The sequence below is a fragment of the Diadema setosum genome, chromosome 10, assembly GCF_964275005.1.
Source record: "Diadema setosum chromosome 10, eeDiaSeto1, whole genome shotgun sequence".
Lineage (NCBI taxonomy): Eukaryota > Metazoa > Echinodermata > Echinoidea > Diadematoida > Diadematidae > Diadema > Diadema setosum.
In genome coordinates, this window is record NC_092694.1 from 22,569,317 (window position 1) to 22,585,537 (window position 16,221).

Consider the following 16,221-nt stretch of genomic DNA (forward strand, 5'->3'; position numbering starts at 1 on the left):
GATCATGTGACATGTATGTTAACCCAGTCTCTTCCTTTTCCCCCCCTCTTTCGATTTTTATTTTTTGCTCCAGGGCTGGTGTTACATTCCCCGGAGGGCTTGATAAGCAATGATTCGTAGGGGGGACACCACGCCCCGCCAACTGCCACTCTCATCGTCCTTTCTCTCTCACCCTCTACTCCACATTTCAGGTAAGGATCAAAGAAGATGATCAGTTTTCATCGTCTACCGTATACGCCGAATTTTTCGTTGGTTTTTGTTTTCGTGAATTTCACGAATCAGGTGCTATTTGTGAAGTTAAAAACATGAAGATATTGACTCTGATCCCGACATGAATGTTACGTGCACGCATACAATTTCTCCCTTCGGTACTGTGCTCCATGCTCGCAAATTTAACTACTCGCAAAATTGCCAGGAAGTTGCGATTCGTGAAAAATGAGACTCGCTAAAGACATTGTGGCGTATGCAGTATTGATGATTCTAGCAATTATTCAAACCCCATCCTCGCTGTTGACTTTAAATAGAGGTACAATCACACAAAATGAATGTTAAGAGCTGCCATATAAACTGGCAGGGCTCAACACTAACTTTTTTTCTTTGGTGACCCGAACTGCTTGGGCCACTAAAATCTTTAGATTTAAAATTTTGGTGGCCTAAAAGAAAAATGTGGTGGCCCAAAATAAAAGGAAATACAAAACTTCAATATGAATTTCAGATGCGTAGTAGGACTACCAAAAGATTATGGAATCTTTTTAGAAGTTTGGTAGCCCGACATCTATTTTTATGGCCCTGGGCTACTGGACCACCACTGATCTCAAGCCCTGAAACTGGACATAATTGTGAGATTGCAGTAAAGGTTTTCATGTTGTCACAAACAGTGATGTTTAGTTCTCATGACATCATGCAAACTAGACAAGGTGAGAATGTCATTGTCCCGGTGTTGGTGATTGGAAAGAGGAATAGCTGAAATGAAGCAAAATCCTATATGAATAATATATCCCAGTTTTGGGCGGATGCTCTGTATGTTATTTTGCCATGGTAATTTTTATTGTAGCAAACTTTATTGGAGCACTGTGCATATCTGTATGTATGTTATACTTTGTGCAAATGCAAAAGACTGCTGTTATTTCACTGTTCAAGTTCAAATTTATTTCATATTTCCATTTTCTCAATGATGACATTACAAAATTATTGACAAAACAAGAGTACAAAATATACACAATCATGTCTTTTGATTGTAGAAGAAAAAGAAAAAGAAAATATACTTGACACAAATGTACATGGTCACATCGTATGAAAATGTCACTAGTAAGTATAAGAAATATGATGGGGCCTACATAAAAGCTTTAAAGCTTGTAAAACTGTAGGTTCCCGAGTTCATAGGCATATAATTTTACATGGAGAACGGATTTGTTTGTCTTGACCAACTAAAATTACACCAGTACAAAAAATCGATGAGTAATAAACTAATGAACCACATAGATATCGCACAAACCAGACTGCATACAAATCTCGCAGTGTTTGAATAACAAAAATGCTATATTATAGGATGTATCGGTACCATGAAATCACTTGAATAACTTGGTGCTGAGGACAAGGACAAAAGACTGATGGGAGCATAAAAAGTTTGCTAAAGGCTTGGTAGTGTGTATCCACTAAGTAATAACTGTTTTAATTTGCGTTTGAAGGTGAATAAGGATAAGGAAGAAGTGATATCTAGAGGGAGATCATTCCAATATCTGGGTCCAGTAAATATAATTGTCTTCTTTGCAAAAATAGTGCGAGTACGGGGAAGGTGATAGGCGTCACTCTGGCGAGTGGGATAACAGTGGATAGAACAATTCCTTTTGAACATGTGGATAAAAACAGATGGTAATTCATTAGTTGTTAGTTTATACATAAAAATTCCGAGATTATAAGAAAATAAGTCTGAAATTTTCAGAATTCTGTTTTGATGGAAAAAACAATTGGTATGGGCAAAATATCCGGCGTGGTATCCGGCTGTGTGTAGCTTAATTTCATACTCTTCTCCATATATTGACTTGTCTGATGAATTGCCTTTACTGTGACTATGCTAAATTTGTGAAATATGTGTATGTTGATATAGATAAGATTTTATTTCTTTCTCTGGTTCTACTGCTCATCATTATTGAAGATGTCCCAGGCAGTTGGACGGATGTACCACCCACCCTCACCACTACGTCGCGCCGGTGAGATCCAGCATATTCACCCTGCAGCTGCCCACCACTACCCCAGCAACTACAATGCTGTCCAGGTATTAACCCTTCCTGTACCAGTGAAGCTTATGTACACAAATTTCACACACATTTCTGTGGACAGGAAATGAATGTGGCATGCAAAGGGTTAAATGACAATTTCACCTTATTAGACATAATATTTTGAGTGAATGCAGCAATGTTAGTAGAACAAATCTCAGTGAAAGTCTGAGAAAAATTGCACAATCCTTTTGAAAGTTATGAATTAAAAAAAATTTCTGTGCAGTCACTGCTGGATGAGAAGACTACTACAGCTTGTGATGTCACATGAAATTTAAGAAACTTGTAAAGAGAATTTCATAAAATTATATTTCCAGAAAAAAAGTACACACACCCTCAACTTGTTACTGACATATGTTAAGGTGATATTATTCCCCCGCCTTCTGAAAGAGGCGAGTCACAGGCTCTTTTATCATGTGAGAAAAGTGAAAATATTTTAAACTTTCTTTATACTTTCTTTGTATCATTCTACGTATGTGACATCACAAGCTGTAGTAGTCTTTTCATCCAGCGATGGGGGCACTGAAGCTTCCAAAATTCATAACTTTTGAACAGATTGTTCCAATCTTCCTCAAACTTTCACTGATGTGTTCTCTTGACATCTCTGCATTCACCCAATCCAAATGTATACGGTGAACTTGTCCTTTAAATTGAAGGAGTGAAATGGGGGAAGAGGGGTAGTGAGGTAACACCAGGTGTGTATGAAGTCCTTGAAAGGACTGTTGTTTTGGGGAAAGAAGAACCTAGAAAGAGGAAAATGAAGACGAGGCGTGACTTAGCAATATTCTCTTCTTTCTAGGATCTTCTTTTGCCAAACAATATTCCTTCCAAGGACAACATACACATTGTGTTACCACAAACCTCTCTTCCTCATTAACATCAACATGCAAACTGTCAATCAATGCATGAGCAGCGAACTTTGTTTTCAGGGAATGATCTTCTTGATGTTATATATTGTAATATACTGTGTATACTTGAGACCATCCCCAACTATAGCATCCCAAACCAAGAGCTGCCAACTAGGAAGGGTTTTGCTCACATTTTGTTGCTTTTTTCCCTCATCAGAAAAAAAAGATGTACTTCTGAAATGCAAAATGGTTAAATGATTTCAGATGTTTAAAATGATACTACTATGAATGTGGTTAAAATTTATAAGTGCTATCCGTTTGTGTGCAATTTTGACAAAAGTAAGATTTTTTTCCTTTAAAATATGTTTGTTTTATAATTTGTTTATTCATGTTTTTGATCAGCAGAGATTGACAGTCCTACAAACTGAAGGTATAATAGGGTCACTTAAAAGGTCATATCACAGAATGTTAGGTTTTGTATGTGGTATTATTGAGAGAAAAAGAATCATATGATTTGATGTCTTACTTTTGAGCTTTGTTTATAGCAGATTCATAATTGTCTCATTTTGAGAAGTTAATATGGATTAGTTGATAGTTGATCAAATTGGTATTGAGAACAATGAAACTACATTGAATTATGAAATACGAAGGTGAAGGATGAATGAGAGGAAAAAAAATCAGCCTGATGCCTGGAAGTGAGAAAAATATAAGTTCATCTGGTAAAATATATCTCCAGATATTTCAAATGATAATAAGATTAAACAACCACTAACTGTATATTTTTTTTAAGTCTCCAGCAAAATAAGTTCAATTGACCTTGCTGACCTTGCTGACCTTTGACATTTCACTGATCATTCATTGCCTTTCCTGTATCTGTACTAGGTGTACACTGTGACAACGAGAAACTCAAGCCCTCCACATCATCGTCCTTATCACAACGGCAGGGGGTACAGTGGCCCGCCCCCTAGCCCCCCTCACCACACCCCTCGAGGTGGTCGCCGGGGCCGCTACTCTCCTAACAGCTACTACAACACCCCGCAACAGCCCTACCATCACCCCCACCATCCGCAACACCAGTCACTCTACCACAGCAGCCAACATCATCCGCAGCAGCAGCAGCAGCGACAGCAGCAGCAGCATCCACCGCTTCAGCGGCAGTCGTCGTCGCCGCCGTACCACCACCACAACGGCCACAACGGCCACGCCTACCAGCAGAACCAGAACCAGAACCAGTCGCGGTACCACCACCAGCGGCCGCGGAGCCTCGGCTTCTACGACGACCTCGAGTGGGACAACTATGACCTGAGCGACGACAAGGAGAAGAAGGAACAGAGGAAACGGAACGTCGGCAGGGACGGTTGGAGGAAGGGTGGCAACGGACTGACGGCCAACGAGTCGGAGCTCGAGTGGGATGACTACGACTTGAGACCCAAGATTGAGGAGACTGAAGATGGCCTGGAGCTGGTGCTACCTGAAAACTATATTCCACTGGTGAGTCTGTGGGTCTGACTTGTAACCATAGCAACATGAGTTGCTCAACCCTGCATTCATCTACTCTCTATTGATTGATTGATTGATTGATTAAAAGGTCTTTATTAAAAAAAAATCTGAGTGGGCGACTAAAAGTCAAATTACACAGATATACAAAAATTGTACATTCATTAATATATGTTTGAGTTTCATCCCTTCACCAGTAACATTAGGAAATTATTCTAATCAGTCGAAATTTTATGTTTTGATGTACCAGGTTGTTACAAAGTGTTGGTCTTTGGAAATTTTCAGAGCTCTTCTCTATCACCCGTACATTCTTTGCACTTTCATTTGTTCCAAAGTGTCAGTATATTCTCTCCTTGCTATCCCCTGTGAATCAAAACAAAAAGAAAATGAAAGTACTTGAATAAAAGCTGTGAGACTTGAAACTGATGATAGCGTTGATACCGATGACGACATCACTACATATCCTCCTTTAGTGCTTCTCAACCAATGGGCCGCAAAGCTCTCTCATGTAGGCCGTGATGTCAGCCAAAAATGAATTAAAAAAGATTCACATTTGATCTAACTGGTCCCTGAAAAAAGATTGCAGGAGCCAAAGTTGGCCTCCGGTTAGAAAAGGTTGAGAAGCACTGTCCTACATCACACCCCTTGCAAAATGAGAAGAAGGTTTCAGCCAACATTTGAGTGCCTCACAATTCCATCTAGCTGGTGGCATGCTTCGAAGCCTTAACAGAAGCAAGATGCATGTTTTTTTTGGTGTTTTTCTCGATTTTTTTTTTTCAATTCTTTTCTCTTCCTTCTTGTCTCCATTTCTTTGGTACGCAAGAACATCATTGTGACATATGATGTCTTTCTCTTTAGTGACAATGATGTTTGAAGGCAAGCCAAGATGGATGCACTAATTTTATCATTTTGTTTTGATGGGTAGTTGTGCCACCTTCTGGAAAGCCATGCGTTTGACAGGAGCAAATTAGGTATCCCCCTTTTTATGCCTCCACCTCCGAAATGTGCGAACAGGCATTACATTTTTGGATCATGTGCCTGTTTGTCTGAGTGTCTGTATGCACCTGATATTACTGACACAATTCAAGAAATGCACTGAGGACGATGTGCTTGATACTCAGTCTGTATATGCTACATGAGGTATATATGTGCTGAGTAGATTTAGGGGCAAAAATCCCCAGAGGTAAAAGGTGAAAGTTCACTGAAATTTGACTTAAGATATCGTTCTCTAGCTGTAGGCTACAAAATTGTGGTCACCGTGGTGATATAGACTGATACAGGAAGGATTGACATAAATAGATGATTGTGTGGTGTGTTAAATGTTAGGGTTATTTGCACGCCTTAAATGAAGAGTTGTATAAATACAGTAGTATGTTGAAGAGAGTATCATTTTAAAAACTCCCATAAAGTATTGAAAGTGGAAGGTAACATTTAGTATATTTTTTTGACCGTTAGATTTTGAATTGAATTGTTTTCGGGGCTCACCGTAAATTCCAGTACATTACTAGGCTACCTTTGCAGACCCATGTACTGCATGTGTGTCCATCATGTATATTTTGTGAAGAAAGTTCATCAACACTTACAAACATTTCTATATACATTCTTGCCACACACTCTATATGTTATTACATCAGCTCTTGTACTTTTAGATTTGTGTTTATAGATCACAAATACAGAAGAATGCAACAAAAAGGCTTAAGTGTGGCTGACACACAGAACTACTGAGTAGTTGAGTTTTGTGCATTATTCAAATTTTAGATAACTGTTGACTTCCAAATTTCTAAGCAGTGGCCTAAGCAAGTCCCCTGAGGTTCATATTTAATGTTTTGCTGCATTTTGGGAGGTCTGTAAAAGGTATCCCCTACCTTTAAGGCTAGAGGTCATTGTACTTTCATTTTGAAAATGCCATTGTCCAGTCATATTCTGTGATATGGAGAATAGAAATGAAAAAGAAGTATTTGAATAAATGGCAGAGGTTAAGATCAGAGGTCATGGTCAATATCACTAAGCTGTAAAGGTGAAACTTTTCTTAGCCATTACTGTAGCTAGAAATGACCAGTGGGAATGTAATTTGGTATGGTGGATAAAAATAAATGAGGAAGCATATCCTTTGTGATAGAGGTCAAAGGTCAAGATCAGAGGTCAAGATTACTGATCATATATAAAACAAGAGAAATGCTCTATTTGCTGTAGATTACAATGATTGCATGAGAAGAAGGCATGCCATAGGCTTCACTATATTCATTCATTCATTCATTCATTCATTCATTCATTCATTCATTCATTCATTCATTCATTTTTTTCATTTCCAACAGACGTGTATACATATACATGTATACATTTTTACAGATGATATGTGCATAAATCAACATTAGAATGCACACTAAGCAAAACATGCAAATTTTCCAATCATAGCGTATACCAATTGCATTTTTTTTTTTTTTTGGGGGGGGGGGGGAGGGATGGAAGAGGGGTGTTTTTATGTCATCCTGTCCTGTCCTCATTTCATTGTAAGGGAAAGGAGCAAGTGTTTTGACACTTTAATAATAACTGTCTTTTCCTTGATAGGCAGGATGCTTGTTGGCAAGCAAACGATGGACTCACTTGTTTTAACACGTGTTGTTGTGACTAATTCTTAGCAGTGATTAAGTGATCATATCCTCTCATTTTGCCCCTCAGTCTGAGATGCTTTTCTGTTGAGAGGTGTCTACCTGTCTGCTGTCTCATGGGGGGGGGGGGGGGTGGCGGTTCTGCTGTCTCAAAAGGAGGGGGGGGGGGTTGTAGGAGGCCGTGCATTGTACAAATTTGCTTTATTGCCACACACAGGACAACTGATGTCTGGATGGGGTTGGATCATATTTCAAGGTATTTGCATGGTTATAACATGTAAGAGGGGGAAAAAATTGGGTCGGAAGGAGCTGTTGATGGTTTGCATTATTCTGAAGAGTAACTAACAAACATGCTTGCTGGTTGCCTAGAGCTAGATATACAACATATAACTTGCTGTGGGGCAGGTACAATCTATTAGCACCTACGATCTGTAAAGAAATATGGGGCCCTTACCCAAATAAGTATTTTTGCAAATAGAAAAGACATCCTTTGTAATGCCCTGATGAGTGAAAATATGAAATTGTGAGTAGCTGACAAATGCTATTATTAAATTAGCTCACAACGAACACTTGATGGATACATAGACGTATGGAAGTATTGTTACTAAGTACACACAGTAAATTGATGGGTATTGGATTGATCAACAAATTAGTGGAGTAAAAGAATGAATGTGTGTCAAAGAGCAAGAGATACAAGAGAAAAGAAAATAGAGAAGCTAGATGTGGATTAATTGAGAGTGTGATACTGCTGGTGTATAACAGACAAAAAAGATATACCGTGCATGTAGTGTTTTAGGATATTAGGAAAGAACAGTAACAGAAACTTAGATGTATTTAATCATTATGGAAATACTGTGTATATCATATATAAACATTAGTCAATTCAAGGTATAAACTTCAGTTAATAAAAAAAGGCTCTTTTAAAGAAATCTCTGGTATTGTATAAAAACATGACTTGTTTGATTGTTTCCACACAATTTCTGTAATGTTTCACTCTTTTGGTAGAAATATCGTATCAATAATTTCAATTTCAGTTTTAGTATCAGCATAGTTTTGCTGCCATTTTGTTACAAGAAAAATTTCTATGCCCTCTCTTTTATGTGCAATACAGTTACTGTAGGTTTACATATTTGGGAGAGTGATCAGTTTGCTGTTTGAACTCACTTGATTAATTAGATGTAAAAAGCCAAGCAAAATTCAGCAGTTTGCTACTTTATTACATTCTCCATGCACGATTGCTTGCATTCTGCAAGATTGTTGCAATTTAAGTAGAAAGTGAGAATAAAACATGGGAAAAGGAAAAAGTTTACTATACATATATTGTAGGTTTGGTATTTGAGCAAACTTAATTTGCCACTAAAGAGCCCATTAGTTATAAAGCAGTTCTTTACTCAAGACAAGTATTCATCATGCACAAACAGAATGATGCAGAAACAAAAGCAAAAATGATGACCACACAGTTTGTACTGATATACTCAACTCCTAGTCTGTCTCAATATCTGTTCTACTGTCAAGCTTTATGTCACAGTATGACCTCCCTGACTGTTTTAATGGCCATAGTGTCATGAGATAATGCACATGCAGGAAGTTCAACAGGTTATTTGTTTAGCGCCGCAGCACAAAAGAAAAGCAAAGCACCGCAGTATTAAAGACCAAAATAGAATATATGTTGAAATAAGGACATGCACATTGTACATTGGATGTGTAATGATAAGAACCTGGGGCATTGTTCCGTAGAATCTCGTCCAATCTGTCATATCACCTGAAGTTTACCTTGTGCTCAGGAAGAGACATGACATCCAACTGTGTGGTATAGTTAGAACCAAACAATTGAACAAGACTTTCATAGTGTAGATTTGTAAGGAATGGGAACTGTTGCCTTGAAAGGTGAATAAACTCACTTCACATTTAATTCAAGATTCAAGATAATTCATTTCCATGTAAAAACAAACGAACAAACAAACAGAAAATTTGCTTTTGGACATTTAACATATATGCAGAGTGCATAGTACATTCTTGCAATTCAATATAAGATGCCATACAAGTGAACATACTGTTTTCTAAAATTAACTTTTTAATTTTTTTTTCTAAATATATGTTCTGCACACTCGTAATCTTTTGAAGGTACGTATAGAGTTTTATCTACATTATTTCCAAAAACCTTCAACAGAAAATCTACGAAAGATGACTTCCAGGCAAGACAAATTTGTGAAAACTGGCTGTAAATTTAGCTGCAACAGATTAAGCAGGTGATAAGACATTTAATCGCACTAGGTCAACATTGAATGCCATTGAGTGTAATATCTTTCATTATATCTTGAAAAGTTGTGTGTCCAAACATTCTTAGATTCTGAAATTTTAACACATTGGCTCAGATATCAAATTGTTTATAAATTATTAAACAGAAGTAAAGTAAATTGAAATATCTCTTTGAAACAGACTTGCGATCAGTATTGATCTTACAGGTACTTGCATGCTCAATTTATTGAACTATATTCAGTAAATTGAGCGTAATATCAATCATAACTTTTTTTAATCAAACAGGCCCCTGATGTTCCAGCAGTAACATCATCGTAACTACAAAGTCCACTTTGCCCTTCCTAAATGATACACCTGTCTCCTCCAATTAGAACCTAGTTAAAGTAGCGGTAATTTCCAGGAAGAACTCGAAACCCCTGTGAGTCAGACTAATTGTGTTTCCAACAGTGACTCACCAGGAGTCGTGTGCTAATATTACATGAATGTGTTCTGTTGTGCTTTCGGTCATGGAGGGTTATTACCTTCTTTTGTTGTGGCAAAAATTGTCATTTCATGACCGTGACTTGATACAGTCTATGTTGAAAAGGGAAGATAGGGCTCGTTTGTGTAGTGTCCCCTAGTCATGAATGAATTCTGTACTATTGTCCAGATTTGAGTAATAAGGAAGAATGTTTTGAGGAAAAGACTTTTACAGTATTGTTGGTCATTCAACTACATGTATGCTAATCTCTGAATATCTTATCTTTCCATGCTTTCTGTTTTGAGGAACTAGTGGGCATTTCGTGAAGCATTTGTGACCCGCTGCAACAAAAGGATCCGAAAGTCTGGGGAGGACAATTTTCTGAAAATGACATAACATTATTCCCTTACTCTTCCTCTTTAATGTCATATATAACATGACTCCTAAAAGTACTCAGTTGTGGAGATATGGATGATTTTATTAGCGCATGTCGAGTGGTTTAAGAAATCAGCGTTTCGAGAAAACCGCCTTCAAAGTTTTCCTTCCGACGCTATCATGATCAAGGGGAAGCAAGACAGTTTTCACCGTTTGACAATAGAAGGGACGCTCCTAGCAACCTCCACGATGTTCATTCAAGCTTAGCACCAGTGGTCTACGCACGACCAATCAGTAACCAGGATGCCACGCTCTGACCAATGAGATCACTCCTTCGTTGCTAGGGGCAGAGTCTAGCTGCGGCGGTAAATCCAACTCTTCGGACACGTTTCTGTTCCGTTGAAAGTCGGAAAATCATGGCCCAGAAAAATGTTCTTTTCTTGCCTTTCCTTTGATCAGTTAGCTTCGAAATTTTGGCAGATGATAGAAGATACTGTATACGCCAAATATTTCGCGAGGTTTTTATTTTCGCGAATTTCGCGAGTCGGGTGCTATTCGCGAAATTAAAGACACGCGAAAATATTGCATGTACAGATTGTACGTATCTCCGTTCAGTACAGGACTCCACGATCGCGAATTTAACCTCTCGCGAAACTGTCGGGAATTCCTGATTCGCGAAAATTTAGACTCGCGAAATATATGGCGTATACAGTACATTAGACTACAAAATTATATCAAAAACAGAAATCCGAAAGTTTTGACGGATTTTTGATGATCTGACTTCAAACTCCATTTTCTCGGCTCACCCGTCAGCAACTTTAGGATCCTTTTGTTGTAGCGGGTCACATTTTGTCTGATATATTTCCTGACAAATTGTTATAAGCTGCTGACATCTAATTACCAAGGGACAAGGCGGCACATATTGAGATGCACAATGGCACAGTCTGAGCGAGCCAGAAACACACTCGGAATAAACTCTTGGAAACTTTCCTCTGTCAAACCATGCATCAAAGCCATGTTTCAAAACTGTGTTTCTCGGTACTCTAAATGTTTTTAAAACACAGCCCTAGTCTTCTCTTGGGTGATGGGTGTGGTCCCAGGTTTAGGTTTGAAAGAAGAGGAAGATAAGAACCATTTGTGCTGGGAGTGAGATCATTTTCATGCCAATTGCTTAATAGGGTTACAAAGGTTATCAGTAATAAAGGATAATGCATTTTCCATGTTGGTGAGGTCTTCAGTCAATGATGGTGTTGCCATGAATTACAACTGAACCTTTTTATTATCTTTGGTAGATGTTAAGTAATAAATTCATGAAGAGTTGCCTGAACGACAGCCTAATTTGTTTAGAGGAAATTTGGGTGCATTAAACCTGACATGAGAGCTTCTGATGTCCAAGGAGAAAACAGAAAAAAAAAACACAAAAAAACTTAGAGAAGTAGCAAAGATGATAACATGTCAAAAACAATATGTCACTGCCATTAACCATTGCAAACGACAGGATCATAAGAAGTTTGCAGGAACTCTTTAAGAGGTACCATGGTAACAAGAGCTCGTTGGAAACAAAGCCTGTCATACGCCGTGTTCTTGGAACTTGTCAGTTCTAATGAGAGTGATTAGGGTCCAGATTCCCGGGAGTGGCTTGTTTTTGTGCAAAGGGGCGCAGCTCGGACTTTCCGACGACGAATACCTCTGCTTGTGGATGCATGAGTCACGTTGTCCAACAGTTAAACCCCCCGCTGTGATGCTAGGTCACTCAACAAGCATGCATGACAGTGTTTCCACTGGTTATATTTAGTGTCCTGAACTGTGTGTTAACTTGCAAACAACACTGCAAAGTTCTTGGTACACACAATAATTTAATCATGACCCTGTTGTATCAGGTTTCTCATAGTATCAGGGTATGAAAACAGAGATGTACAAAGAGTTCGGATCCGAAAAATTACCTCGTTATAACAGGGTTTAGTTCCATCCGACCTCTCTATAGTGAGGCTCCATTGTAGTGATCTGTATTGACTGACCAGCAGTGTCAAAACATCCTGTCCAGAGTAGTATATTTCTTTTGCATGCTGGCCAGAAAAGACAAACCAGGATTTGGCACAATAATTTTGGACTTTGCTTTGGCTGGACATGAGGCCAATATTGAGGCCATTATGTGTAGGAGGTTATGGTCATTAAAGGCCATGCTCAGTCCTGTTGATACATCGTACTGTAAAACGAGAAATGTTCACGTGCATTTTGATTTCGCGAATTTCGTGAGCGTGAAGATTCGCGAAATTAAAATGCACGCGAAAGTTCTTTTGTACACTATATGCATTGAATGCCAGTGGCAGTTTGCGAAAATTTAATGCCGCAAAAAAGGCTGTTGGCTCCAATTCGTTAAAAATTCATGCTGTGAATATATCATGTTTCACAGTATATACAGTATAACTAACTCTGCCTACTGCTGTAGGAATTTAAGGGATTCATGTAGGAGATGTTTGTGTTTGTGTGTGTGTGCATGTTTTATATGTTATTTCTCTCAGCTCCCATGCGCAAACATACAGACAAATAAAAAGACTAATTCCCTGCACTGTCTTCACCTTATCTAATACACTGAAGAAAAGAGGGTGACCCAGAAATGAAAAATGAGAAAAAAATAGTTATGTTAATTCATATGTATTTCTAATGACATTTTGAGAATGCTAAGACTTGAGAGAACTGAGAGTGAATGAAACGCAAGTACTGAGAGTGAATGAAATGCAAGTACATGCACGTAGTTGCTGTACAGCAGTGTTGCACACTGGCACTGGTCCGATGGTCCCTGACCAGTAAAAATTACTGTTGGACCAGTAACTTTTTCAGGAAAATAAAAACCTTGCAAAGTATATGGTTTATACCGTATTAGGTACTAGTAGTTGTAATGGGTTTAATTTGCTAGACTAGGCACAGCTATTGATGAGGGAAGATAACGATGGAACGGCAGGGATTTTGATGGGAGGCTATTCCTTAGTGCCTACGCTGGCTCCCCCAGCCTTCTGACTGGCAATTAGGAAACGAGATACGTTGTATACCATGTAGTCATACTGGAGTGTGAAGCTGGTGAGGATTCACTGTGTAACGCATGACTTCAATTTTCGCTTTCTATTACATGACATAATCTCATGCAGACCATTGAGCTGTCACAAACATTCATAAGGAGACATACACTATGTACATTGTAACATGTATCTAGTCTTCAGACATATGCCATGTATTAAGGGTCATGTGCATAATGATTAGTTGGTATTTGAGTGTTGCTTTTAATATTCATATGCAAAAATCATTTCCATGAATTGGACAGTAATTTTGAAATACAAATGCATTTCACAGACAAGTCTACGTATATACTCCAATGTACAGAGGCATACCACAATATTTTCATTTGATGTACTAACTTTCATTATTTTCTGACTTCCTCTGAAGATGAGTTGTCAAAACTTTCCTATGTCTCACCGGCTATATTTGTTCTGACTCCCTAAATTTCCCTTAGTTTGTAAAAATAACACACACAGTACCAGACATGCTTCCTCATACCAAGTCATATGTGAGATGAGATATAGGCCTATATAGTGGCTAATAAGATGATAGAAATCAAAGGCATGCTTTGTTGTTGTTTCTTTTTCTTCTCAAGCCACTCCGCTCTGGAAACTACCATTTATGCTGTGACATAGTTTTCTCTCCGTGCAGGCACGTAATTTTACCTGTGAAGCGTGCCCTAGCCCTCACCCTGTATCAAAATGAGCATTTTCATAGGGACTTTTGATTGCTAGTGACACGTCGTGCCATATATATCTGCCTTAGTCACTCGCTCGGTCTCCTTGCGTTCGCACTTGTCTCGAAGCGTAGGAGACAGTCTTGGGATGGGAAAGATGCTATCTTTCAACAGAGAGCTGTTCACACCTAACCCACTTTCCCCCAAAAAACACTACAGGGGGACAAATACAGGTCACCACGGGACACTCAGACACCATATACCATGCCTCTGTGCTCTGCACATTGCATTTACCCTTTCATATTCACTTTATAGATTCCTAGTACTTTTCTTTGTATTTGTACTTCTGTTTCTAGTGTGAATTGGGCCCACTAAGAGAACATTTCTTGATCAGTGAAGTGGCTACCCTGCCTACAATTGTAAATGAGACTAAACAATAAATGAGACTAAATGACAATGATGATGATGATGATGATAATAATAATGATAACAAAGGTATAATCACAATTGTGATCATGATCGTGATCGTAATCATGAATATACATCAGAGGACTGTCAGCCCAAACTCACAATGCACAAATGTGATTTTAATAGCTGTTTGAAATACATCATCCCTCTCAAAGTTATCTCCGAACCAAACAGATCTGACCGAAACAGAGGAGTCTCACTTCCGGCATTGTTATAGAAACTGAAGGGAGAATTTAATAATCCAAGCAAGGTTTTCTTCTGGATCCAGAGACAAGTGTGAACACGGCGCTTTCTCCGTAAATCGCATTCCTCCCCAGACAGCCAGACACAGGATAGGGGCCTGCTCCTAGACGGGGCTGCTGGCATTTTGTTGTTGTTAAATATCTCCTGAGGTACCTTACAAGACAATTTATACACTCACTGTTTCAAATACTGTGTGTGTGTGTGTGTGTGCGTGCGTGGGGGGGGGGGGCAGCGAGGTGTTGAGGAGTAGGTATGGGGTAGGGAATAGGGTACGAGGAGAAAAGGAAACTGCCACAGATGAAGATTTTTAGTGCCAAAGGAATGAAATGAGGTATCTGTAACTATTGGCCAGAGTACCGTCCCCCCCCCCCCCCACATCACCTCGAGTTCGCTGGCAATCTTTTGACAATTCCATTTTGGGTGCATTAACCATGTGGAGACTTGATGTAGTGCTCCTATTTCATTTTCTCGAGTGTGACGGGGGGGGGGGGGTTGGTGTGGGTGATGGATGGGGGAGGGGTGGGAGAGGATGTTAAAATAAGGAATGGACTGATAAGAAATGTCTACTTTAGATGTGAAGGTGACTTTGTTCATCACAGAAGCTACAGACTTGTGATAGTTCATGGTGACAAGTTTTCATTTCTAAGTGTATGCCTAGTATGAATCTTTTTTTTTGTGCTAGCTTTTATGTTTGTTTGTCTGTGTTTGTATTTGTGTTTGTTTGTCTGTGTTTGTATTTGTGTTTGTGTGTGTGTGGGAGGGTTGGGGTTGTGTGGGAGAAGGGGTATTGTTTCAAAGGATGTAGATAATGGCTATACAATATCATAGTTTACCTTGTTTGATCTTGAAACTTTTCAGTTGATTTGAGTAGTTCAAACTGCTAAGATGACAACTGACATGAGATGCTGTCCATTTTGTAATTGGTGGTTGCATTGGATAGTTTGGGATTTATATGAGGAATGAATTCATGAATGGGCTGTTTTCCTTTTGGTGAATTAGGATCTTTAGTTCTGACAGAGAATAAGTGCATGTGATAGCAGATGGTGATGATTAAGAGAGTCATACAGTCCGACATCGATTATCCTGCCATCCCTTTAATATCTGGACTTCTCCAATTATCTGCACATGTTCATGCAGCGAAGATGAAAAAAAGAGTGATTTCAAACTCAATTAAAACTCATACAAAACTCGCACGATTTACCTATAGCATTCCTAAACAACATATTCTGAATTTTGCGTTAAAATGTTTCAATTCTAAGTAGGCTATGCAGTATAGATTACACTAATGTTGCAGTGTATGCCACCTATATCTGCAATGTACATCCTGTAGCTACCACTGGTTCGTCAGGTACGTGTATATGAACATTGTTTCTTCCATATCTGGCCAAATCGCCTATGGGTTGTTTTACAATCAGGGTACGCACTTCTGTCTCACGGGGGTGAAAAAAAAAGTTTT

General features: G+C 38.8%; 1 protein-coding gene across 1 annotated transcript in view; it reads left to right on the forward strand.

Annotated features, from left to right (window-relative positions):
• The first annotated feature begins 2,145 nt into the window (after positions 1–2,145).
• The window catches only part of LOC140234016 (uncharacterized), a 42,944-nt gene continuing 28,868 nt past the window's right edge, over positions 2,146–16,221 (forward strand). Inside the window, exons 1-2 of the mRNA XM_072314098.1 lie at positions 2,146–2,275; positions 4,007–4,615. Coding sequence (XP_072170199.1) covers positions 2,156–2,275; positions 4,007–4,615 — 729 coding nt within the window. The 5' untranslated portion in view covers positions 2,146–2,155. The remainder of the gene's footprint in view (positions 2,276–4,006; positions 4,616–16,221) is intronic.